Here is a 27,506-nt window from a genome sequence, read left to right as displayed (position 1 = left end):
CTACGTGAGTGTGTTGTGTCATCTGTGTTTATGTCTCCCTCACCTTCTGTGTGTCATAGTCCTGTCCTTGTGTTTCATTCTATGTTTCCTCAGTCATGTCTGTGTTTGGTCTCCCTCCGCGTCTCATCTCCTTTTAACTGTCCCCACGTTCCTGTTTGTCCCCATGTCTGTTTCTTTCTTCTGGCTCCCGTGTCAAGCCATGTGTCTTAGTCTGCATCTTAGCATGTTTCCTGTTTTATTTTGACAATCTCTCGTCCCGAGTTCAGTGTGTTTGGTTTTGCTTCCCCTGTGTCTTTTTGTCTATTCGCCTCAGATGTGTTTCCATGTGTTTCCTCTCTCCCCAGTCACCCTCGTGTGTTTATATTGTGTGAGTTTCCCTTTGTTCCTTCCCAGGTTTGTGCTCATCTTGTGCCATGGACCAGGTATTTATGTTCAGATTTTTCCTTTTCAAGTATTTCATGTCTGGGTCTGCGTTTAGTTTTTATTTTCCCAGTTTAATTTATTGTTAGCTCTGTCTTAGTTCCCTTCTGCCCTTTGTTTTGTATGTTTTTATTAGCCTCAAATAAATTACTTGCTTTACGTTAAGTCCTTTCTTGCCTCGAGCGTTTGCTTTTCGGTTCACACCATGCACTAGCCGCTCGGCCATGACAGTTTTGCTGTATAACCAGTGAATTTTGCTCCTTAGGCCTCAGTCATTAAGGCCTAGAAATTGACCGTGTCCTCCTGGCAACCTCCTGGTCTTGAGAACTTAGACTCAGGTGGAGCCTGATTTATCTAGTGAAAGGGGCTACATTGCAAACTCTTCTTCCATGTAAACCTGAAACAGCTCACACAAATACAGTGTAGAAGATTACAAAACATTATTTACTGTCACATCCCAGCCATCACTGCTTCAGTGAAGATGCTGTTCCTATGCCATGTGCGTAAATCCATGAATCTCTTGGTTTTTTTCTGCAGTGTGAAACTAAATTGGAATAATAGACTGGGTCTTTGCCTCACACCATACAGTTAAAAAGCCTTGCTGTAAGGGCGTCTCTGAAGAAATAATCCACACACGCTTTGCTGGCTTTGCAGCTGATGGTGCAGCATCTGTGATGGACTGATGGAGAGGAACAGCACCAGCCCTGACTGAAAAACTCAACCAGAACCTGACTGTCATTCATTGCATAACTCACAAAACCTGTCCATGATGCTGTAAAACACTTTACAGAGCCAAATCATTTTCACATATTTTCAACTCTTAGCACTAGCATGCCTCCTTCACTGTACAGATAATCACTATTTTTCATTATTTGATGGAGCAAATCAGAGTGACTGCAGTCAACCTGAGTCCAGTTAGGACAAGTTTCTTTCCACCAGGCGACCTGTGTAATTGCGTTGTGTGCATGAAAACAGAGGACTTCCTGAAATGTTTTGTTTTTCCTTCAAGCATGAAGGTAGCCCTGCACTTTGAGAGATGTATCCTTTTTGCAGAGCATGTATAGACTTCAGGGCATTGACTTTCACCCCTGGCTGTTTGCAGATTAACGTCAGTTCATCTGCTGCTAACAGAAAAGGTCACAGAAAATTCCGGAAACTGAAGAGTTCTCCGGGGATCAAATCTGATTCTGCTCTCTATCTTTTTGTAGAGATATCGCCTCTCAGGACATCTCTGTAAAATCTGATCTCTGTTCCTTATCACTTCTCATTGTAATGATGCCAGTGTAATGGCTAATGGAACGATGTGTTTTAGCAGACCTATATATAAAGTCTGGGTAAAAAGCATTAACAGAAAAGATGCTCATATGGATTCTTTTAGGTAAGTGAAGATAAGTCCCTGAAGTCCACGTGTATAAATTACAAATGAGCCAAGTATTTTTTACACTAAGTACTCTGTTGTAGTGTCTGCTGTGCAGCCTTGGATCACCTCTTAAGTCAAAGCAGGAAGAAGATCCAAGGCCAGGTCTGAAGAGGTTTACAAACCTCTCCTAAATTCTTCCCTGTGGGTGAAATCATATGAAAGCTGCTTAGGCAGATTATCCCTGCCTCGATGGCAGCTGGCAGTGAGATCCTTGGGAGTACACCTGACTCAATACTCGTGGTGACGCAACCACAGCCTGTGGCGCAGCGAGTTCCAACAATCCCCCATGACCTTTAGCCCCAAGGGAGAATCGTATCTTGTGGCAGAAAGCAGACTAATGCCATAATCAGCACACAAGTCATCTGATTATACAAAATCTAGCCATATTTAATCTGCCCCAAATAAAACAGGTCAATAATTTAATTTGATTGTATAGGAATATGCTCTAAGCAGCTAGATTGCATGATTAGTAAAAAGAAGAAAAGGGGTTGAAATCTTGTCATCGAGTGGTGCCATGTAAAACATTTAACTTATATTAACTTAATATAAATGGTCAGGGATAGAATTCAAATTGTCTGGACTTTGAGTGAGCAGTAAAAACAGAAAAGTGCCATAAAAATGTCAGTCCAGTGCACCAGATGTTCTTCCAATCCAATTTTTTATGGAAATGAAGAAAGGCATTCATTTTCTGGCAAAAACCCAGTAACAGTTACAAGTATTCTATAAAGAAATTTTATTTTTTTAGCCGCTCTCATAAATCAGTCATGGTCAATACTCAGCAGGGTTCCCCGCTGATAAATGGCCCATTTGGTGTGTTTGGTGTTTTTGGTGTGGTTAGTTCAGATTGCAGGTGCACATTCACAAAGTCAGCAGTAACTACTGACTACTACATTAAACTTTAATATTACAACAACAAATGTTGTTGTCTTCTTAGTCACATTCAGTTGAGACTATGTAAATATGTATTATTAACAGAATATAATAGTCTTCAGCTCTGACAGTTTCTGTCACTTAATTTTTGATGCTGGCCATTGTTGTACAGCAAGACAGCAATACCCTATATTTAGTCTATAATGTTGGTATATGAAAACTTTTGATTGAGTTGGTATCTGCTTAAAGAGTGAAGCTTGTCTTGTGTGCTTATGTTTGTCAGGTACTGGAAATTCATTTTTCTAAATTAGGTCTAGTAGAAGAATGGTCTCCCTCCAAGTATATTTTAATGAGGTCCCAGGTGCGCTGTCACCTCCTGCAAACACAATGCTCCAATAAAATCCACATCCTATCACACTCAGCCACCAAGGCAACTTTCGTTAACAGTGAAGGGACTTCAGTTTCTTGAGCTTCACACAGAAGCCTTTGTCTGGTTGAAGGCAACACAATGTCCAGCGGCAGAGCAATGCTAAACTGGAAAACACATTTTCGCTTTCAGCTGATTCAGAGGTAAACCATGGAGCTTGAAGCTGCTGAAATACTTTTAATTCTTGAAAAACGACAATTTCAGGGTCGATTACACAACCCGCAGCTAAATATACCATCAGGCTGTCTAGACCACAGCTGTAGTTTATGATTTGAAAACAAAAATATAGATTTTCTGCAGGGAATCACATAAAAGCGAAGAAATGGGAAGTCACTGGTTCATTCCTGCCAGATGAGATGATGGACAATAAAAAACACATCGTCATATCGTCTTTCCTTAAGATCACATTTTCAAATTTATAGTTTTAGATGTCAGCTGTACAAGTTCTCTGTATAGCGCTGTAAAGCATAACAATGCCTCAAGGCACTTTATATTCTAAGGCAATGACCCTACAACAATACAGAGAAATCCACAATATTCAGATAACCCTGTATGTGCTAACACTTGGCGACAGTGGGAAGGAAAAACTCCTATTCAATAGGAAGAAACCTCCAGCAGAACCAAGCTCAGGGTAGCGGCAGCAATCTACCACAAAACAGTTGGGGGTGAGGGAGGAAGACACTCAGTGGTGGGGTCAATTCTCAAGAAACGTATTAGATATCACTCGTTATTTTAAGTAATGAGGTAGGTTATGATATGACCTCATATGACCTCCGGTTCATCCAATAAATCCAGGTCCACATTGTTTTATGTCAACTATTTTTTAGATACCAAGATCCGTATTCTTACATCCAGCTAGCATACCGTACATGTTCATTACACATTTTTCTGATGCTGAGTATTTCAAAATAAAGGTCCCATATAAGGTAGTGACATTACAGGTTACTTAATAACTACCCTGGAGAAAGTAATTTGTTGTTGTACTTGCTGAATTACTTTGATGACCTGAAACACCTTGTCATATAATTACCAGTTAACAATATAAACCTTAGGCTATAGTCCCACAAAACAACACAAATCCCTATGCTAATGAGGATGCTCGTATATTTATGATTTTTATTTTATTAGTCCCCCAAAAAAGCAGATGAAAACCAGCCCCAGGAGACTGCCAAAGTGATTCTGCTGTAGAAACATCAACCAGTAGAAACCAAGGCTACAAGCCTGACTGCTCATCTCTGTTTTTTTAACCTGTTGAAGATCAGGCTCTGACTTCTGGGGTGGGGTCCAAATACAATTAGCTTTAAAATCATTCTGGGTTCTTTACTAGCTTTGCATTAGCATGCTGTCTGTGCAGAGGCTTGCAAAGAGCTGAAGTTAGCAGTATATTGCAGTTGTTCCTTTCCTGGATCCAGTTTGCACATTATCATTGTGCTTTTGTCCTTTTGTGCAATAAAAATAAAAGTCATGCCCCTGCTTCCACTCCTGTATTGCTGCATCGCTGTTTCTTTGATGTTTGTGGAACTGGGTCAGACATTAATAAATTACTCATTATTAACATTAAATATGAAATATGTGTGAAAGGACCTTGATTTTTTTTGACACGGGTGGATTGCTCCCCATTTTTTTGCGTAATTTAATATGTAACATTTGCATGAAGTGATAACCACAGACTCTAGATCACAGGCTATATACTGCTAATAAAATGATAATTTTTAAAGTGTCAGTTGTCTACTTTAAAGCTATAAATTTATACTACTGATCATGCTCCAGAAATTACCTAATGTATCTGGGAGAAAATGCAGATATGAAATTACCACACTGTTTAAAAGATTTTCTAAACTGAGTCATGAAATTTTGGGTGAAATTTGTGATGTGTGCATAAACTGTCAGCCAAACACTGAAGAATTATTGTAGAAATGGCAGCAGCTGAAATGTGGCGAGGCCTGGTTTTACTCATGCTGTCTTTCTTCGGGGTCATCTTCTTTTGAATGCAGGGAATGTGGCGCAATGGCGCTCTGTTTTGTCTCAGACAGCTGTTTTATGGGGGAATACTTATTGAAACAGTCAGTCTTTAGAGCTTTTTTTGTCATCTTTTAGTACCAGTAAAGGAGATGGCCATAAATTATTGAAGCCCCTCAGAACAAGAAGAATACCACTAACGTCAATCTCAGCAAAACAGCTCACCTTTCATATAGACGTAAAAGCAGTTGTTTGATTTTTTTCTGTGAATGCTGTTAATGTTGAAGCAAACAGGTGTAAATCCAATCAGAGATAATTAAAAATGGAAGGATAGTGTAGAAAAAGTCAGATTTAAATCCTGCATTCGTCAATGATATTATAAGAGTAAATCAATCAAGTGCAGAGTGTATTAAATGTGTTGTAAAAAGGTGTAAGGTCAGGCATTCTGAAAGCATTGTGAGATATTAAAAAGTAGCCTCACTCACTCACTCATCACATAGCTCAAACTAGGACTCATCCTGTCTCAACAGGGCCCCTTTGCTTGTGATGTGTTCTACACATTGCAGCAGATACTTGGCTTGCACTGAGCTCTGAAAATAGATGGTAGTTCCAGATAGGTGGGCTGTGAGGGGGGAAAAAGAGAGAGAAAGTGGGAAAGGAAGTGAGACATAGGATATTTTAACAAAAGAAGAAAAGACCAGGATTGTGTGTCTCAAATCTGCTGCCCGCACTACTATTTCACCGTGTGTTAGTGTGTGTGTGAGTTTTAGTGTGCAGTGACGTAAGGAACGGTGCTCTTGTCAGTCTGGTGCTCTTCAGCGAAGCACCCATTATGTAATTCTTTGGAAAGTCTGACCAGTAGTGGCTAGACAATCTTATTAAATAGCTGTGATGTGCAGACACACACACACACACACACTGCCACAGCATGAGGCATGTAGATATAGTCCAACATACTTTAAACACACTCGCTAAAACGACCACTATGATGTGTTACCCTCGAATCCACATAATTAGAGCTCAGACGCCCATACATGTCTATGCGCTGAAGTAGGCCGTGGAGAGCGGAGGCTTATCAGCAGAGTTATAAATAACTGGACGGCCTGCACCTTAAGACGGTTTTGTCTGGGTGGAGGGCGCTCAGAGTTCAATGTAACCTGACAACTTAATCCCTTGTAAGAGACAGGGAGACAGAGGAAGATTGGTGAACGTGGGGGCCGTCTAGGATTTCCAAGCTACTGTTACTTATTAGCACTCAGACAGGAACAGCAAAGTTTCGTTTTTTGTTTTTTTGGATACAGCTCAGCTTGTGTTACACGAGTGAAAACCACTGACACATTTACTTATGTGCAAGATGAACATAGTTCTGCTATATTTTTCCACTCACATTAATAGTTTTTTTATAGTATAGTTTGACATTTTGAAAAACGTGCTTATTATATTGGGGGGTTTTTGTTAAGTAAATAATATACGAGGTGCTGATGAGTGAATCGAGATGTACTCTTATATCATAAGATAGAGCCAAGCTATATGTGTCAGTGTATTTCCTGTGTTTATGCTAAGCCAGCTGTCTGCCTGTAGCTTCATTTTTTCCTCTCTTACTGTAAGTATTGAATATAAGCCACCTCCTTGCTTCCTCTACTTTTACGCAAGTAAAGTACCAGAACCTCTAGTGTCCTCTGGATGCGTGCACATTACCAGAGGAAGCTTTTAGGTGTTTGAAGTGAGCAAATTCAGCAGCCATGAAGAAGTAAAGCTAGCTAGCTAGCTTGCTAGATGCAGCATCCATTTTCAAGCAGGCTGAGCTTTTATTCTAGCCGCATGCAGCATCATCACTGAGATGGAAAACATTGTGCGTGTGTGTCAGGGAGTGCCCCTCTTTGTGTGCATCTCACGCATACTTGAGGAAATTGTCAATAGTTGCTCATAAAGACCAGGACCAGCTGAGAGCACATGGTCCACATTAAAGCCGGTCAGATGCTGCACTCCCACAAGGGCGTGCTTGCCATCAGGCTCTCCAGTCCAATGTCTGGCTATTTCAGTGGTCTTCCACGGTCAGGAAATGACTCTGGGTTTGAAACGGAGCTTCTGAGTGGATAATCTCTCCCGGCAGTGCAGACACTTCCAAGTTCACTGGGTTTGTGTTCAGTCATGCAGAGTGTACCAGTGAACTGTGATACTGTAAGGCTGGGATCGATGCATTATTCACATATCTTGGTTTAGCTCCAGAGCTCCAAAAGCAAGGCTCAATCTCCTTTTAAAGATATGTAGTAGGCCTGAAGCTGTTCAAACTAAAAATCAGTAGGAGTCAATCTACAGGTTGCACATTTCAAAACCTAATAGACTAGAGATTTCTCATTTGTAGCATTTGTCTGAATACAACAGGTTAAAGTTGTTGTTGTTTTTTTAATAAAGAGGTTTACTTTCACCTGTTATTTGTCCATACAGTACAATAATATTATACACATTTCAAGACCTTTTAATCAAATTTAGGTGTGTTACAAACACCCACTTATTGCCTGTTTTTTAATTTGTTTGGTTGATTTGTTTGTTTTTAACAACACACTTTTCTATTGGATAGTAAGACAGACTTTTTGTCGTAAGGACTGGGCCAGGTTAAGTTTGTTAAGATCAGATAGGTTGGCCACCGGACAGCAACCATTTAATCCCTTGACCTGGTCTAACCAACAGATTAGACCAGCTTGTTGAGGGAAAATACTCAGGTCGATCCTGTCGCTCTCTGTTGGATTCACTTCAATCGCATTCAATATTTCCCAGAAGGAAAGGTCATGACGGCATAGCTTGATCACAGCAGAGAACTCTCAGAACAGGCAGGGCTTGGTAACCGGATGACTTCATGGCATTAAGTAATTTAAACCAGAAAAGGGCAGACAATACCTTACACAGACAACACAAAGATATAATAAAACACAAGCCAGAACAAAACAATAATGCTACAGCAAGAGGCTGCATCACAAATATAAGCCATATATTTTTTTATTGATTTCAAATTTACTATAGTTTCTATTTGGATAGACTGCAGAAGGAGACTAGCTGATGTTAGTCACAAGATTAAAAAAAAAAAAAAAGCTCTAAAGTTAGCTTTGCCTTTTTTAATATTATAAAGATTGCTAATATTAGCAGTTCCAAACTTGATGTTATAGCAATTATAACAACTACAGTGCTTTGAAAAAGTATTTATCCCCCTTCTTAAGTTTTGCATATTTTTCATGAGCAAATACAATATATAGTTTTTAAATCGTGATTTAATTAACTGAGGGGGAAACGTAATCCAAACCTACCTGGCCCAATGTGAAAAAAGTAATTACCTGCCCCAATTAATTAATTAAGTATTAACCACATTCTTTGGAGTTCTTCGAGTATGATTACTCCCAGACCTGTCGAAATTACTGAAGTAGAACCTGTCTGACAAAGTGAAGCAGGCTAAAAGATTGCAAAAAGCAACACATGATGCCACAATCTATAGAAGAAGCTGAAAACCAAAGTCATTGACATCTATTAATCTGGAAAGGGTTAAAAAGCCATTTCTGAGGCTCTGGGACTCCAGTGAACCACAGTAAGAGACATTCTCCACAAACGGAAAAAACTTGGTCATACCAGCAGTCAAACGTGGTGGTGGTAGTGTGATGGCCTGGGCCTGTTTTGCTGCTTCAGGACCTGGATGACTTGCTGTAATTGGTGGAACCATGAGTTCTGATCTCTACGAGAAAATCCTGAAACACACTCAAACACACAGGTAATGCAACAGGACAATGATCCAAAACACACCAGAAAATCAATCTGTGTGTGTGAAAAGTGTGGCTGAAATAAAACAATTCTGAAGAGTGGGCCAAAAGTCCAAAAACAAAAATTCCTCTCCAGCAACTAAAAGACTCATTTCAGTTATCACAAGCAGCTGATTGCGGTTTTTGCTGCAAAGCTGTCGCAGCCAGTTATATTAGGTTTAGGGGGATACTATTTTTCAGACAGAGCCAAGTAAGTGTTTTTTTTTTCCTTAATAAATGAAATTTATCATTTAAAAACTGGTTGCCCTCGTCTAAGATTAAAATTTTCTTCTATGATCTGAAACATATGCAAAGAAAGAGACAAAGTATTGTGCATAAGTACCATTGATATAGTTTTCTGTAGAAAACAAATTATCTGTTGTTTTGTATTTGTTTGTAGCCGTTAATAGCATCAAAAATGTTTGTACCATAAGTGAAAAAGTAGGAAAGTAACATCATGCATCTAGCATGTGCCTCATTTGGAGAACTCTGTTTATAGCAAAGAATTTTGTTGTTAAATTAAAAAATGTGTTTTATTGCCTTTAATGTTTCTGCCCTTGCGTGCTCTTAAATGAAAAACAGTCAGTGAAATCAGGGTTTGTTGCCATGCTACTGTAGCAACAGGCGAAGCCAGAACTTCAGTTTTGCTGACGCACTTCACACATATATGGTATGGACAAAATTTTTAATGTTCTGACCTGTTTGTTCTTTTGTTCTGTCACAAGAAACATCCTGTAATTACTGTTTTTTTCTCTTATATGTCTCTGTGTACGGGATTCTTTTTCCATTTTGTATGTCATGCAGGTAGAGAAAGCGATCTGCGTGGCTTATCTTAATAGTCGAATAAGCTGTTGTTGAAAGTAAGCAATAGGATTAGGTCTGTATAGATCTGTCGGGTCAATTAGCTCTATTAGCTCGCAGCATGGCACAAGAGGATTTTCCATGTCTTTGTGTTTGTCTCATCAAAACTGTACTGCCAGTTACCTTTGACAATTTACAATCATGAGTTATTATGAGTTGTTAAAGGTACAGATGTGTGATCTACAAGTTACCCACTTGAATTACAAACTTTCAGTAAAACCATTATAAATAATAATAGATAAATGAGTATTTTAAAGCTCGTTTAAGTTTAAAGATGATGCTTAAACTTCATTTTACCAAGCACTAATCTCAAGGATATGTTCATTATAGGATTTCATAACAGGGCTCATTTAATCTGCTTTGTTCTTAAATTAAAACTCCACTGAGTTGAATGTTAAAGTTACTAGTCAGAAAAGAGTAGCCTATTCAGTTGTGTAAAGTCTTTGCTGACTTTGGAGGAGCTTTGTAAAGAAAGGAAGAAATAACCCATTGGCAGAATCTGGGTTTGCACTAAGACACTTTGGTTAATTAATGGAAATCCTATGACTGGAGCTTAAAAATTCCATGTGCTAGTAGAAATAATCAAGTTGTGTCAAAAGAAACTGCAGGGTCCAGTGTTTTTTGAGGACTTTTCAGATAACTAATTAAGATGAAGGGAGATAGGAAATTAGATTAAAAGAGCCTTTGATGCATTAATTTATTTATTTTTTGCTATAGTTCTATCTCAATCCCACAATTCTTCCAAATCATTGTCAGTTTTAACATGCTCTGCAAAGAATCACTTAAACCTAAATAATAAGGAAAAGGTAAAATGCATTTACACTTAATTTATATTTCTGCAGTGAATCTATGGAGCAACTATGACGTAGCCTACGTGAAGGGTTTGCTGTTATGACCTACCTGTGGCATAGATTTTGCATAGAAGTATAAATTCTTTGTTTACTGGGAAAAAGGGTCAAACTTTTATATTTAAACATCAAAAACATAACTAATAGATAATTTTCAATATGCCTAGGGGTTTGTTGTACTGATATTTACCAGATTTAGCATGCTAATCAGCTAGCATAGGTTCACATCATCTGGTAATATCACTTTGTCCCTCAAGGGCAATTCTGAATCACTGTTGTGTCCAATCGTTGTCTCCAACCAGGCCCGCAGCAGGGACAGTCTTTTTTTATGGTGTACAATTCTAACACTCTTGTCATCCAGGTTAGAGGATATCCCACAATGCTTACAGTTATAGTGGCTAGACAGAGTTGGGGAGAAACAGAATACATGTACCAGCGTTATGTATTACCACTTAAATGGGTGATCATTAGAATACAATTACTTTGTTGAAATAAATGGATTACGCGGTGGTCTTTTCCTGTTTCATGTTAGGCTATCCCCTCTCTAATTTTAGTAATTCCACATATTGCTGGAAACCCAAACAAAACAAAACAAAAAAAGTGGCTCTAATGTAAGCACCCTGTTAATGTTGGTGGCGTCAGTTACACAATGGACTCAAAGCCAGCACAACAGAGCCAGCAGTGCAAGGGCAGGAATGCATTTCTTACTTGGAAATTCCAACACTACTTCACATTTAAAGAAGAAAGGAATGGGCGAAATCTGATCTGATCGTCCAACGCAAACTCTGTTTGCCAGCAACCAAGCTGCTCTCAGTGTCAAAAGACTGCAACATAAAGAAACATCTGTAAGTAACTTCTTTTTAAAAAACTAACATTAGCCTACTGCAACTACCTTGTTTTAGTGGTAGCTACCTGGGTTATGTGCCACTTCAGTATCTTCAATGTACTATTGCTGTGTTATTTATTACTATTACTGAAGGCTGCATTACAAGCAGCTAGCTACAAATAATCATGTGCAGTTCTGAAAGTAGACATAAAGAAAATATATTACTGATACAGAAATAGTTTTCTATACAAGATCACTGCAACAAACTGTTACTCATTTTTATTAAGATTTTAAAATCTAGCTGGTATTGCTTTCAGAACTGCACATGATTATTTGCAGCTAGCAGATTGTTGATGCTATCCATCAAGTCTAAAAGTCTGCAGTCTATGAACTACCTTCAGCTAACAATGTTAGCTCGGTGGTGAGTAACCTTCAGTAATAGTAATAAATCACACAGCAATAGTACATTGATGCAGTTGTAAAAAGCATGACAATATATCAAGTAATCCAAAGTATTCAGAATACATTACTCAACATTGAGTAACTTCATGGAATAAGTTACAAACTACATTTTGGGCCATGTATTCTGTAATCTGCAGTGAAATGCAATTTAAAAGTAATCTTCCCAACACTGTGGTTAGACTAGCATATGCCACTATGGAAGACTGGAAGCACTGGCGTAAGCTAAAAACAAAATGGCAGCTGTTCCATACTTTCTTCTATATTTAGTTCAGTACCCTTCTAGGCTATGTACACACAAACTGAAAAAGGGAAAAACAGTGTCATGTGCAATCCATAGCATGCCAAAGCAGCAGCTAGTAATACAACTCAAGCCTTAGAAAGGCAGGTCAGTTTGAAGCCTATTAGGGTTGCCAACTGTCCCGTTTTATACGGGACATCCTTAAATGTCCCGTATATTGACCATTACCTGCACTTTTTGACGTTACGCTCACCAGATTTATTTATTTGTTTATTCATATATAAGGAACCCCATTAGCTTCCACAATAGTCTTCCTGGGGCCCAAGCCATCAAGTATAATCTAATAACATATTACACAATAAAGTAGTCGTAAAAATAAGGGGCTGTTTGGTCTGTGTAGGTTAATAAACTGGGTAATTGAAGCCCATATTTACAGTATTTGCTTATTTTACAAAGGAAATGCCCATGTGATTTCAGTTATCATTTACTGTAGTTTTCTTTCTTTTAGATGAGGTATTGATTAAACTGAATCCCAACACATTGCTGCATTTTTATTATAAGAATATGAACATACAGTGCATATTTACACTATGCCCAGCTGGTTGTACACTGTGCCACTGGCACGCCAGAGTGTCCTGTATTTGATAGCTAAAAAGTTGGCAACCCTAAAGCCTATGAACAATAACACAGGACACCTCTGATGTTGCAAGGCAAAATATTTGTTTTCCGTATCCACACGTAAAAGCTTTCTACAAAAGCTCTAGTGCCTTTAGTGGCTTAAAACATAGTAAACGTGTGGACAAAATGCCCAAAAAACAATGAAAAACACAGAAATACCAAATTATTAAGTCTTAGTGTCTGACTAAGGCCCTGGATTGGCAGGTAGTGCATGTGGCATTTTGAAAGTGCTTTTCACTTGGGGACTTCTCCGGGTACTCCAGCTTCCTCCCACAGTCCAAAGACATCAATCTTTGGTTTACTAGTGATTATAAATTGGCCGCAGGTATTAATGTGCGCGTGAAAGGTGTCTGTCTCTATGTGTTAGGCCTGTGGTAGACATGTTACCTGCCCAAGGGTGTACCTGGCCTTGTACCCACATGGCAGCTGGGATGGGCACCAGGCCCCCTCCCCCTCATTGGTGAATTAGATCAGCAGACGAGGATGGATAGATAAAGGGATGGAATTAAATTGCATGTATTATTTATTATATATGTGTGTGTTTATTTTTATCATAGATTCTAATCACAGACTCTGATATCCAATATTTCCTGTGCCACATAGTCACCTTTGCATTATAGAAGAAAGCAAGAGCCTGCATGTACTGTAAGAGTGTATTTATGTGTCATGTGCATTTGCCCTTTGTCCTTGCTGCTATGTGTTCTGGTATGTAGCTAAAGGTCGGGGCCAGGCAGCAAGCAGGACAGCAGGGGCCCTCTCAGGGGGAGCTGAGGCTGGGAAGAGCTGCAGGGCCGAAGTCCAGCTGCACTGACGAGAGCAGAGATTAGGATGGAGCCGTGAATATCAGAGCAAAACAATACACACATTTATGTACAAAATATAGCTCGTGTGAGGAAATAATCAGTTAGTGAGCACTGTGTATTTAATTTCCTCCATGTAAACTGAGGTGTCATCAAAGTGCAGGTACTGATGTGTGCACCTCACGAATCTCAGCAAATGTGATATTCTAGAAACTTCTCACCTCTCGTTACCCGCTGCATGACTTCACAAGACTCCAGTGCAGGCTGTTCCTGAGAAATTTGCAAGTCAAGACAGCTACTGCACAAAATGTACACACATGCAAACACACACACAGCCAGCAACCTAGAAGTCCTCCTGTTGGTCGGAAAAGGTACTGCAGGGCCAAAAGTCCTCTGTCTCAGTGGTTTAGAAAGCAGTCACCTCTGATTTTGTCTTCTCTGCATGACAAGACGCCACAGTCACAAGAATCTTCTGCTCCATGAGTGGATTTAAACAAGAGACAAAAACGTATCTCTCATATAATTTCCTTATTCGTTAAATATGGAAAAACAAATATTACTTTTGGCTTTTGTTTTGTTTTTGTTTCCCCTTCTTATTGACTCAAAGCTACATTTTGTAAGGCTAGTTGGAAGTTACACAGTCTTTTTAGATTTGTGACAATCCTTTTAAAACACTTGGAGTTTAGAAATATGTGGAAAAATATATGGAAGTAAGGACTGGAAGCAATTTATCCACAGCTTTAGTCCTGAACATGATTGTTTGAATTCCACAGTCATCTGTAATCTATGAATGTCATTTTTGTCCACAGCTTTCCTCCATTTGGTAAATATAGTATACACGCAGTTTTAAAAACACATTCAATATGAGATCCAAATATGAAATCCCTTGTGGCTGAAGGATTTGACTGGCTTGGTTGAACTGCTGCCATCTTACTTATCCTTTTGAAATCTTTAGAGGAAATATGAGCGATGCATTGGGAATCTTAACAGTTCTAATCTAAGGAAATATGCCATTATTTTTAACAGCAGTTTTGAATTCACACACAAGAAAGCCCGCACATTTATTCTGCTTAAGTAGCACTTGAGTGATTAGTAACCTTACACAGACTAAAATGTACCATTGTAGATTCACGTGCACCATCATCTGCTAGCACAAAGCAAAGGCACTAAAAAGGCTGCAAATGGTAGGAACCTAAAAGGGTATTAAAGCACATAATTGCCCCTATTTTTTTATGCTAACTTTTTGCACCACATATTTGGATGATCTAATGCAACATATGGGCGACCGTGGCTCAGGGGGTTGGGAATCGCATCTGTAACCGGAAGGTCGCCGGTTCGATCCCCGGGCTCTCTGTCCTGGTCGTTGTGTCCTTGGGCAAGACACTTTACCCTACTTGCCTACTGGTGTTGGCCAGAGGGGCCGATGGCGCGATATGGCAGCCTCGCTTCTGTCAGTCTGCCCCAGGGCAGCTGTGGCTACAACTGTAGCCGCCTCCACCAATGTGTGAGTGAATGAATAGTGGTATTGTAAAGCGCTTTGGGTGCCTAGAAAAGCGCTATATAAATCCAATCCATTATTATTATGTGCTTTTGACCTAAGGTGTTATTGTGGATTGTGGTGCAAACACTATTATTCCATCAGTTATTCAGACATTTGCCTCTTTACCTGTTCAGGCAACACATTGACTTACACTGTATGGACAGATGTATTCTCCTCTCTCCTCCTCTTAATCATTGTTTTTGCTGGGGTTGGCCAATGCACTGGCCTGAACAAAGTCATTCTTTACATAAGTATTTGGCAGGTCTCAACTTATCATTAATCTAAACAAAAAGGTTGAGGTTCTCTAACCTAGATTCTAAATGTAAGACATCTCTTATGCAATTAGCTTTCCAAAAGAAATAATGAAATAATAAAAAAACATTCATCTATTCAACTAAGTAGGAAAAAGGGTAGGTTGAAAGTTTTCCTTTCAAAGTCAAAGCAGATCAAACCTCAAAACACTAGTGTGCATGAGCCTTCGCATTTGTGTATGATCAAGACTTCCAGTTGAGGTTACTGACTCTGGGCTGAACGGGACGCTTGCATGTGCTTTGCAGAGAGGTTTACACTCGATCAGTTTTTCTCTGGCGATTCGAGGAAGCATTTCTGTGGAAGTGACCAGGGAGGCTGTGATTCGCCACGTAACCATCGATTCTGTCACTTCTCCTAAACCTGAGAGATGTGCACATGCATAAACACAGAAGCGATAGACGGTCTGTGACGCAGTCCCATGAACCCGCTCTGTATTGTCAGCAGTGGGAGAACTATTTCGATCCTTCACCAAAAAGTACAAGCTTTGCATGCATACAGTGTATGGCTGCTTTTGCTGTATGTCGTTAAATCTTAAAGCATAGCAAAATATTTTTAAATATATTTTTTTCAAGAAGTCTCAGATATTTCCTTCAGATAACTCCTTCAGTAATATAATATAACAGAATTAAAATAACTGAATACTGAACTGACTCTGAGGTGAAAATACACCTGACTAAATAACTTCTAATGCTTCATGTCTGCTGTGTCAAAGGCCAGCAGAGGCCATTCTACCTTCTCCCTGTGCGTTCTCCGGCTGTATTGACCATGGGTGTGAATGTGAGCCTCAGTGGTTGTCTGTGTCTCTGTGTTAGCCCTCCGACAGACTGACAACCTGTCTAGGCTGTGCCTCACCTCTCAACCCATGGCAGCTGGGATAGTCTCCAGCCCCCCCAAGACCACCATCCTGAATTGGGTAAGCAGGAGAAAATGGGAGGATGATAGGTTTCAGTAAAATGAGACAATCTTTTGGTGGCAAAATCAAACCATTGTTTCAAAAGTGAAAGCACTTATCAGGTAAACGAGGATGTCTGACATTAAAATTACTATTAAATTTGTAAAGTAGGTCAGTTTACTTAAAGATTTGTTTTTTATCACAGTCCATCCTTGACCCAGCATGCATATCATTGTTTCATTGTTATGCAGATGACTCACTGATTTACCAGCTACTGAAACGTAAATCCATGACTCCTCCAAGGGCCTCAGTGGACTGTGTAAAGCAGGGGTGTCAAATTTACAGCCTGGGGGCCAGAATTGGCCTGGCAAAGACTCCAATCCAGCCCACTGGACACCTTTGGAAAATGTGAACAACTGCATAGATTTTTACCTGCGTTTTCACAGTTTTAAAGCTGTTTCTATTGATAAAGACCAACCCTGCCATTGCCATTCATACTACACCAAAGTAATAGATAAACAATTACATTTTCTGTGAATTAAGAAAAACGTTATATTTCATAATTACAGTACGATGTGAGCAATGAACTAAGAGAACGTTTTATGTAATCACATAGTTCGTTCCAGCCCACTTAGGATCAAAGTTGGTTGTTGTGGCCCATGATGTTAACACATAATTTTGTTAATCATTGTGACTGGAACTCCTAACCTCCACAATCTCTGCCTTTTGAGGATTTATATTTTTTAAAATAAACACGTAAATAAATACATAAATGCTCTCGTTAAAGTTAGCTTTTTTCAGCTACCTGCAAAAGTAAAGCCATTTCTGAGCTTCAGAGACTTTCAGATGGTAATCCATTCCTCAGTTTCATCTCGACTTCATTTTTTGTAACAGTTGTCCAGGTGTCATTGCTTACATAGTCAACTTTAACTAGATCCAAAACCCAGAGGCATGGCTGTTAATTGGCACATACAAACAAGCCCTCATGTCCCCCATATTTGCTTCCTTACACTTCCTTACACTGGGTGTCATTTGGTTTTATTTTTACTCACTTTGTGTTTTATTTTTTATTTAAACCCTTTCTTTTTGTTCTGTGTTTCAGCACTTCGGTGCACTTTCAAAGTGACCATTCTATAAAACATATGTGTATGTGCATGCATGTGTTTGATGTCTCCTGCTCTTGTGTGCTGGCTCCAAACCTCCCCTCAGTGTCTGTTCCTCCTCCTTTTGCATCTGCCTGATGAGCTCTAAGTGTCAATCTCAAAGAGAAAGAAAGGGTAATCGAGCTATCGCTCGTCTGTCTCCTGTTTACTCTTTGTGCTTTGTTCCCAGCAGCAGCAGAAGCACAAATGGTGTACACATCCATAAACATTATTCTATGTGCGTATATAGTGTGCGTCATGGAGGAAGTCCTACCACGTGTGTTATGTATATGAATGAAAGGCTTTTTACAAAGTGAACAGCTCCACCCCAGGAAATCCATGACTGTGCTTTCCAGAAATAGAGTATTACTTACTTAAGGTGGAACTACTGCATCACCAATTAGTTTCCAGAAGAATCCAAATATGGTAAATGGTAAATGGCCTGTATTTATATAGCACTTTACTAGTCCCTAAGGACCCCAAAGCGCTTTACACATCCAGTCATCCACCCATTCACGCACACATTCACACACTGGTGATGGCAAGCTACATTGTAGCCACAGCTGCCCTGGGGCGCACTGACAGAGGCGAGGCTGCCGGACACTGGCGCCACCGGGCCCTCTGACCACCACCAGTAGGCAACGGGTGAAGTGTCTTGCCCAAGGACACAACGACCGAGACTGTCCAAGCCGGGGCTCGAACTGGCAACCTTCCGATTACAAGGCGAACTCCCAACTCTTGAGCCACGATCGCCCCAAATATGGCAGAGACTGGGTTGTGCTGCCTGTTGGAAGGACTACTTGTAGATGAACCCATTCTCAAAGCTATGCAAGCATGTGGTTCATCAAAGTGGCGCATTCAATTTCCCACGCTACAATGTACATGCAGAAAATTCTGACGTGCTTGCACGCACACACATACACACACACACACACACAAATGGACCATAGGCAGAGCAATAGAACAAGGTGTAGGCGTTGTGACGCAAGAAATATGAGTCACTCTGACACAAAGCGGTTATAACAGAAACTGCTGTGATAGTATTACCTCTCCAGCAGGTCAGATGTTTTTTGTTGTTGTTGTTTTTTGTTTTTTTTTTATTTAAGAAATGACCAGAAATGGTGATACACATGACTTTAAATCTGAAACCTTTCTTGGGACATGCTATCAGGTTTATGAGTAATTATAGGACTCTAGCGATAGATTGTTCCTCTAAACTCAGAGATATGATGATGCAAAAGGCTGTAACTATAGCAACACAAATCTGCCATCCGAGGGAGGCACTCTGCCATGTACCCATGTTGCATTTTCAGCATTTCACTTTCGAAAAGGAGAGAAGACAGGGCAGGGAGAATGTAGAAGAAGGAGAAATTTATTTATTTATTTTTTTGTAACTGGCATTTAAATGTGTTTGTGAAGGTTTTAGTTAACATAAGCACCTCTGTGCCACAAGACTGTGTAAATAGTTTGTTTGTAAAGGCCAGCTTTACACGTGATTCCCTCTAAGAGCTTTACTTTCAAATCAGAGGCAATACGATCTAGAAGCAGGCAAACTCCTGCTGCACTGCCCAGCTCTTCCACAAGAGGGGGTGAACTCTGCCTTTACCTTGAGCAGCTGCCAAGTACATACCGAACTATTGCCCAATCCTGTTTGTCACATCAGTGGGGGGAAAAGGCAAACCTGATAGAAGGTTGCAGCATTTTCCAGGGATATAGAGGTCTTATTTGAACAGAGATTAGACAGCTGTCTCGCTTGATAATTCAATGCGAAACACTAACTTTTCCATGTTGTTGCACAGAGGAAACACAAGCCTATAAAGTTACACAATTGTGAGCGTTGCCAAGGTGCAGTTATTGGGTTTTCTATGTGTGCCATTAGTATGGAATAAGACATTAACACTGGGTAATGCTTGGGAATAATTGCCCCCTCAAACTGCTTGCAGACTTTGTTAGCAAACAGTACGGGGCACTTGGATAACACACCCGCACACATGCACACAGGCACTGCACAGATGGGAGACAGATGTTTCATAGACAAGGTCAAGGAGTCCATAGAGTAATTGTCTGCTCCACCATTTCTCAGTATTCTCTGCATTGTTTGGATCACCACATCCACATAAATCCTGGAAATTTCCTCTGGAATGGAAACCATTCCAGTTTTGCTCTTGTAGACCTGTACAGAGTTTTCTTTTCATGTTTTATCTCTAGCACAAACACACACACAAACATGCACATTAGGACTTTTCATCCAGGCAAATGTTGACATTAAATCTAAAGAAACTTAAATCCATCCCAATTAAATCTAGTCCTGGATTGTTGTTTCATTTGTTATCGTCCTCTTTGTGTTTAGAGAAAGTGCTGGGGATGAGTGCTACAGAGGGATGATGGGACATAAGGAGAGGAGGAGAAGTTTCTAATCTCATTATCTCTGCCTAAACTAATCCACCACAATCGATACCGCCAAATCATCAACAAGCTTTTACATATATTGTACCCATCACAACACAGACACAAACCTCTGTGTGAGATATATGCTTTGTAATTTAAGGTGAGGTAAAGATGTCGGATATGAAAGACGCACTCCTGCTGGGATCAGAAGGAATTAAGAAAACCATCCTGCATGGAGGGAGTGGAGACATTCCAAAGTTTGTCACAGGAGTGAAGGTACTGTAGGCCGACTTCATTTAAACTTTTGGATTATTCTACCACGGATAGGCATAAAAAAACATTTGACTTCATATTGTCTCCGGAGCCCAAAATTAATCGTATTTGACCATTTTTCATGTGATAGGTTAAATTAAAACTATAACTCACAAAGCGAGAAATATAACTCATACTAAAACTGCAGTTTTAATATGTGCACTTAATTATCATAATGTCATCAGCATCACAAGACCATGCAGAAGAAGAAAGGCAGCGACTCTGTGTTATAACACTGTTGTCTGTGGCTAATTTTGATTTTAAGCAGAGCAGATGTACCTTTTTTTAATTACAAAGGAACAGAATGACTGTCTGCACAATGAGCTCAGGAGCTAACTGTGTGTTGCACTTCCTTGAAGTAGTATTTTAATATACACAAAATTAACAATAAAGGAACACAGTTCAGAAAGTTGAACAACAGAGTACAGAAGTATTTAGCTTTTTAAATATTTGTGGATTTTATCTCCATACTGTGTGCTTATTATTTAATAATTTGCCGCAGGAGGGGCAAAGAGGGATGAGCATGCTCAAGTTACTGTAGTTCCCAAGTTATTGCCAGTAGAGGTCGATAGAAGATGTAGCGGTTTATAACATTTTAATGAGATTTTAATTTTATTTTATGACAATATAAATTATAAGAACATTCTTCAAATGAGAACTGAATTTGAAAAAATGGCTTGGACGTTAAAGACGTATGAAGTTCTCCTTATCTCAGTTACATTATGTGTCACTACTGATCGAGGCTAACTGACTGTCTCATACCCTGTTCTTGTGTTTTCCTAATAATGTTTACTACTCGTTTCTCATGTGCCACTGAAGCCTTTCACAAGGGTCATGAACTCATTGATGAATTTTACTGGTGCTGCGCATTAAAGAACTGGTTTTTCTTTGTTACTACAGCTTGCACACAGTTCTTTTAAAAGGTTTCCATTCCTTGGATATTACAGAACCAGACAACCTTGGCATGTGTGACCTTCCTCCTGTCTGTCTCCTTTGTTGAGTAACTGAGCTGTGTGAAGCTCGTGACGTAACATTTTTGCTGAGATGCTCAAATTTCACTGTTATTCAGACCCATATTTCACCATAATATCTTTTCCCATCACTGAGGTTTGAATACGTTTGCACTTCCTCTTCCACTTTATTCTTCTGGTATTTACACTCATGCTATCGCTATGTTATGTAAACTAACCTGTTTGGGGAGGTACTGCCATCATTTTCTCCAGTTTGTCCATTCTGTAGAGTACTGTGTAAAAATCTTGATCCATCCATTCGCTTCCGCTTATCCTTTTCAGGGTCGCGGGGGGCGCTGGAGCCTATCCCAGCTGTCATAGGGCGAAAGGCGGGGTACACCCTGGACAGGTCGCCAGTCTGTCGCAAATCTTGAGTCAACCTTAATTTCTTTATCTTTTGCTTCCAAGGAGTCAGACTTTTTTGTCATTTTTAAAGTGGTCTTGAAGCTTTCTGAAGCTCTTTTAAAACTGTTCCTTTGGACATCGGCTGCTTTTACATTTTCAGCCCAGTCCTCATCATATAAAAAGGCACCTAAGTCAAGAGATCAACCAGTGTTGTGGCTACACACAACAGTCAACGTAGCAAAGAGACTATTTTAAATTGTGTCTTTAGGCACTTTTTTACCAGCAGCCGGATGCAAAAGCAAATGATTTGTTCCCATTTCTTTTGTTGAATCTATGGAAAATGCCAAAGATAACACAGTTTGACAGACATAAAATTTTATTTTTGCACCAACAGGTGATTGCCAAAGAGCTGTTAGCTGAAAACTTGGTATATCTCCTCGTGGTATACAATGTGTCCCTGAAAGACTTTAAAGACACCGGATAACATAAACAGTCTTTAAGAATAGGAGAAAATCTGAAGCCTCATCTGAAATCAGTGGAAGGGTGGCTGTTAATAAGCTATTCTTATAGAAAGGAAAGAGGTGGGGAAAAGGCTGAGGGGTGCAAAACTGCACAAGAACTGGACTGAAAATCAGGTCCAACAGGTTTGATGGAGTGATGAATTCAAATTTGACATTTTTGGTTCAGCTCAGGAGAACACAGAGGCTCTTTAGTGGTTTAAGGGTGTTGGGGATCTTGTTAAAATTGGTGAAATTATGAATGCAGATGAGTTCAGGCAGATTTTGATCCATCATGCAGCACCATCAGGAAAGCATTTGATTGACAGTGGTTTCATTTTTGTCTATATTGTGTTTTTCCATTACGTTTTCAATAAAACACTTAACTATTTCCTATTTTCCTAGCAAATATGAAAAAATAACAGGCGACTCTACTGTATGTAGCAGATTCACACAGCATGGGCCTTTTTCTCCTTACTATTTATCCAGGTGACCTTCCACTTCCGCACGCAGCTGTGTGACGACGAGCGCACGGTGATAGATGACAGCAAAGCGGTTGGAACACCCATGGAGATAGTGATTGGCAACATGTTTAAGCTGGACATCTGGGAGACCCTGTTGTCCTCTATGAGGATCGGTGAAGTGGCGGAGTTCTGGTGTGACACCGTTGTAAGTGCTAATAAAAGCTTTGGTTTTGTATTTATTTGATTGCACGCTCCCTAATTTTCTCACTCGTCTAACTCAAAGTGGATTACATCCTGTTGATCCAAACTTAGTCTGAAAAGTGTGTCCGTGCAGACAGAATGACATCATGCTGCAGATGTGTGAGTTATAAACAATGCTTTAAATAACAAGGAAACAAACTAACACAGGATGAGATGTGTTCCAGATATAGAGGTTGAAGGTTAAGGTATATATGGGACACACAAGTCTTCATAACTTTTGGGTTAGAAGAAAAACTAAATCATCATTTTGTGGTTTTAAACAAACATTCATGCAGCAATAATAACAAGTCGGGTACCGGCTAAAGTTTTACTTTTAATTCACTGAATATATGATTGTTTTTATGAATAATTGTCATCTCATACAGATAAACAAAGACAGATAAAAACTAACAGATAAACAGATCGATCCCTGCAACAGGCTTTATAATATAGACATGCTACCTCAGAATATGTTGTCACATGTTATGTAATCCATAACTTTTTAACTTTTTATGCTAGCGTGTGTGTGTGTGTGTGTGTGTGTGTGTGTGTGTGTGTGTGTGTGTGTGTGTGTGTGTGTGTAAGAGACAGATGGATCGAGGCATACTGTCATTAATCCGCAGCAGCCTCACTTTTCCCTAATCGGCTCTGACTCCTGCTGAATCAGCACTACTGACTCCCCTCCACTCTGATTAGATTTGATGGGGCTTAGAGCTTTTATTCACTCCGAACAACACGTCTGCACGACATAGCCTGCTCCACTGGCTGTGTCGTGCGCTGCCACTCTTCACCCAGCAGAGGGCAAACATAACTTGTTAAGAAAACAAGCTCCAGGGAATGCTGAGTAACTCAATGTAAAATGTTTAGTGCAAAGCTTCAAGATTCTTTATTGTAATTATGCAGTCACATAATGAAATTCTTTGTGTTTAAGTGTCAGCTTAAAACAGGCAAGATTTAAAACAGAAACACACATTAAATAGGCAAACATCCTGGAGCTCATTCCAGCTACCACAGGGCGAGAGGCGGGGCACACCCTGGACAGATCAATAGGGAAACAATTAAAAGTAATATGTATGGAATGTTGCAAAGGGTTGTCCTGTTACTTTTCAAGCAATAAAATTATATCTCTGTGCTGGATTATTAGAGCAGAATTAATAGTGTCACAATTAATATCAGTGTGATCACAGTTCAGCTTCTAAGCATCTTTAAACCTGTTCATTTGGTGTAAATTATGTAATGAATGAGCAATGTTCAGTCAGCACGATAACAGTGTTTTTTTTAGTTGCTGAGTGATGCCATATCGCCATAAAACATATAAATATTTAACAGACAGCCATTTCAAAGACACCAAACTCATGAGGCACAGACTAAAAGTCATGGACTGTTTCGTGATCCACCTCAGTCACTTTAAGTCTTGTATCACCTTGTGATCCTCCTTTCCAGCACACTGGTGTCTATCCACTGGTGTCCAAAAGCATGCGACGCATCGCTGAGGGCAAAGACCCAGTCGACTGGCACATCCATACATGCGGCATGGCCAACATGTTTGCCTACCACAGCCTTGGCTATGAAGACCTGGATGAGCTGATGAAGGAACCGAAGCCGCTCTACTTCGTCCTGGAGCTGCTCAAGGTGAGAAAGAAGAAAGACAACCTGCAAGCTCGCCTACAAAATAAATGCTTTTTAAATTAGGAATATATTTGCATTAAAAGGGTTTAGCATATCTAGACGGGGATGTCAAACTCACTGTACACTTTAATCATAAATGGGCTGTCAGTATAAAGAAGTTTCATTTCACACTTAATCCCTGAGATGTCTGAGTATTAGAAAAAGATTTCAAAGTATATCTCAGTTTTTCTGCATAACAAAGAAACACTGCTGTAGTAAATGAAAGAAATCTGTCAGTATGACTCTTGTGAGTTGTGAGAAATAAATATTTAAAATTAGGGAACAAGTTCTGGTAGCCGGGATTGGAGCCTTTGCCAGGTCTATTTTGGCCCTCAGGCCTTATGTTTGACATCCCGGCTCTGTAGTATAATTGATGGAAAACTGAAGTCCGTGTATGTGCATGTGTGGCTGACAGGTGCAGCAGCCCAGAGAGTACGACAGGGAGACGTGGGCTCTGAGTGATGAGGAGAGGCTGAAGGCCGTTCCTGTGCTGCACGGCCAGGGAAACAAACTCTACAAACAGGGACGTTACCAAGAAGCCACACAGAAATACAAGGAGGCCATCATCTGCATTAAAAATGTTCAGACCAAGGTTAATACTTGAAAAAATTGATCCAAGGCAGAAATTCCTTTACAAAGCACTGATTTGCCATTATATATAGGCATGACTTTGAACCTCTTCCTCCCATATCAGGAGAAAGCATGGGATGTCCCATGGATGAAGCTGGAGAAGATGGCCAACACTTTAACACTTAACTACTGCCAATGTTTGCTCCGCATGGAGGAGTACTACGAGGTCATTGAGCACACAACCGACATTATCAATCAGCACCCAGGTTTGTCACTCATCACAAGCTTTTTAACTCGAGCAAGCGAGGGATCTTAAAGCAGGGGGAGAATTCTCTGCCAAGAGTATTATCACACTTTCCAGCCAGTTGTGAAAGACTGTCACATGGTTTACAGTTTATTCAGGCTTTTTTATATGCCGGGCATGTTTTCATACTGTGAGAATGAGCGTGTGAATTTTTTTATGACGCTTGTAATTGCAGGTTGCATAGTCCCGTTAAAGTCTGATCCTGGTGCCTGTGCGTGTTTTTATCATTCATAGACCTAAACGGTTATGTCAGTTATGTCTTCTCTCACTGCAGAGCTGCATATTTCTATCGCATGACTGCCTGCTTGCAAATGCATAAACAAACAAGCTTATATTTGTCCTGCAGGCATAGTTAAGGCCTACTACCTGCGAGGGAAGGCCCACGTGGAGGTGTGGAACGAGGCGGAGGCCCGGCAGGATTTCAGCAGGGTGCTGGACCTGAACCCGGGCATGAAAAAGGCTGTTAAGAAGGAACTGGCCATACTTAACATGCGTATGGAAGATAAGAACAAAGAAGACAAGCTCAAATACAAAGGCATGTTTTGACCTGATGAGACTGAGAGCTGATCGACTAAAGAAGAATTCAGCTGTTAAATATCAAACCTCTGCACAGGATACTCACCTACATGAGAGTATCTGATAAAATGATCCATCTTATAAACTGCAAGGTTGTATCAAACTCCAAATTATAGCTGACAACGTGTGTAAAAATGAAACGAAGAACTTTTCACTGTTAAAACCTGACTTATTGTGGTTTATATGTTGTGGATGTGCATTATGATTAAATTGTAATTAATATTTGTTTGTATTTTGACTCCATTATTAAGCATGGCCAAAATATGTACCCAAATGCTATAAGTCAGATTAAAGTCTGAAAGTCTGTACTTTAGTCATATCTTGATTATTTGATTTAAACTCCATTGTGTTGGTGTACAAAATTACAAAACCTTGTGGACCAAACTGTATATCCCTGAAGCCAGAAGCCATTTAGCATAAAGCCTGGGAAGGAAGAGACATCTTCCAGCAAAACGGAAAAACTTTGGTTATAATTTGTGACCTTTGGACTAACCTGGTTGTTTTTTAACCATTTTCCTGTCATTTATATTCCAACCATTTGCTGGTTATAATAACTTGGCATTTGCTCTATACTATGGAGACACGGTTGTGGTTATCTTAGTTTTTAAAGGCCACAAAGAAAGGGAGTACATTTATTTTCCACAAATTAAAATATTTTTAAAACTACTGTTCCGGTTTGCGACGTTGTTGACTCATCGAACTTATTTTTCCATTAACTGACTCGATTCGGGACCAGATGCTCATTATGAATGTGCCAGTAATTTAACTAAGAGGCAATGACCTGAGTTGTGTGAATGTTGTGGAAAATTTTAAATATTATCAAGTCGTCCTGTCAAAAACTGAGAAATTACTTTCTTAGTCTTGCAGAAACGCTGAACGTCCACAAGATGGAGCTCTAACTGTAGCTATACCTCTGCAGCAACCTGATCCCTGATGGGAAAATTACTCTGTCTCAGCAGCATTCACATCTGTCACAGGAGTGTGGGCACTGAAAACTACTCCTTAGTCCCTTCATATATTTACAAATGTGCTGTAAGCTGAACATAAACTGAATAGGAGAGAAACACTCGTGAACGACACAACTGATTTTAAGTAAATGCTTTAAGAAGAAAATACACTGAAAGCAGACGTGCCTCTGCGTGTACACTGAGATAATATACTAGCTCAATAGCATGACATCATACTGAGAGCTGGGTTTAATTCAGGGAATCCCCGTTTATCAGTGCTTTCCACCCAGCATCCCTATAACAGGTCACCGCTGAATGCTAATGCACCATCAAATGATGATGAAAATCAATAGAAATGTATTAAGAAACACACACACACACACACACACACACACACACACACATGACATTCAACACAGGCCATTATCACCCCCTTTATGCATTTGTTTTTCGGGAGGTTTGCCTGGTTTAACGCAAGTAAACAAGTAGAATAACATGGTGGTTTAATAGAGAGCCCATTAGAAACCGGATGCTGTCTATCTCAAGAGGATCCTCTTCACACATCTAACAACGTATTTTCCAAATAAATAAATAATATATGTATCTAAATCTGTTCGCAAACTTTGATTTATAAAGATTTGATTTATGGTGAATTGTGTCACTGAACTGCTGCCCAAACATGCCACAACAGCAAATTCTGCATAG

The 27,506-nt window shown here is 39.8% G+C and overlaps 1 protein-coding gene across 1 annotated transcript; it reads left to right on the top strand.

The window, feature by feature from the left end:
- Positions 1 to 19,902: 19,902 nt before the first annotated feature.
- Positions 19,903 to 26,162, top strand: aipl1 (aryl hydrocarbon receptor interacting protein-like 1). Its single transcript, XM_082503323.1, has 6 exons — positions 19,903 to 20,144; positions 22,522 to 22,701; positions 24,180 to 24,368; positions 24,820 to 24,996; positions 25,099 to 25,240; positions 25,625 to 26,162. The coding sequence occupies exons 1-6, from the start codon at positions 20,040 to 20,042 to the stop codon at positions 25,822 to 25,824; spliced, it is 993 nt and encodes a 330-aa protein (XP_082359449.1). The 5' UTR covers positions 19,903 to 20,039; the 3' UTR covers positions 25,825 to 26,162.
- Positions 26,163 to 27,506: the final 1,344 nt, after the last annotated feature.

This window comes from Aulonocara stuartgranti (genome assembly GCF_965226115.1).
Source record: "Aulonocara stuartgranti genome assembly, chromosome: 14".
Taxonomy (NCBI): domain Eukaryota; kingdom Metazoa; phylum Chordata; class Actinopteri; order Cichliformes; family Cichlidae; genus Aulonocara; species Aulonocara stuartgranti.
Note: the sequence above shows the minus strand (reverse complement) of the source record. Positions and strands in the feature narration are given on the sequence as shown.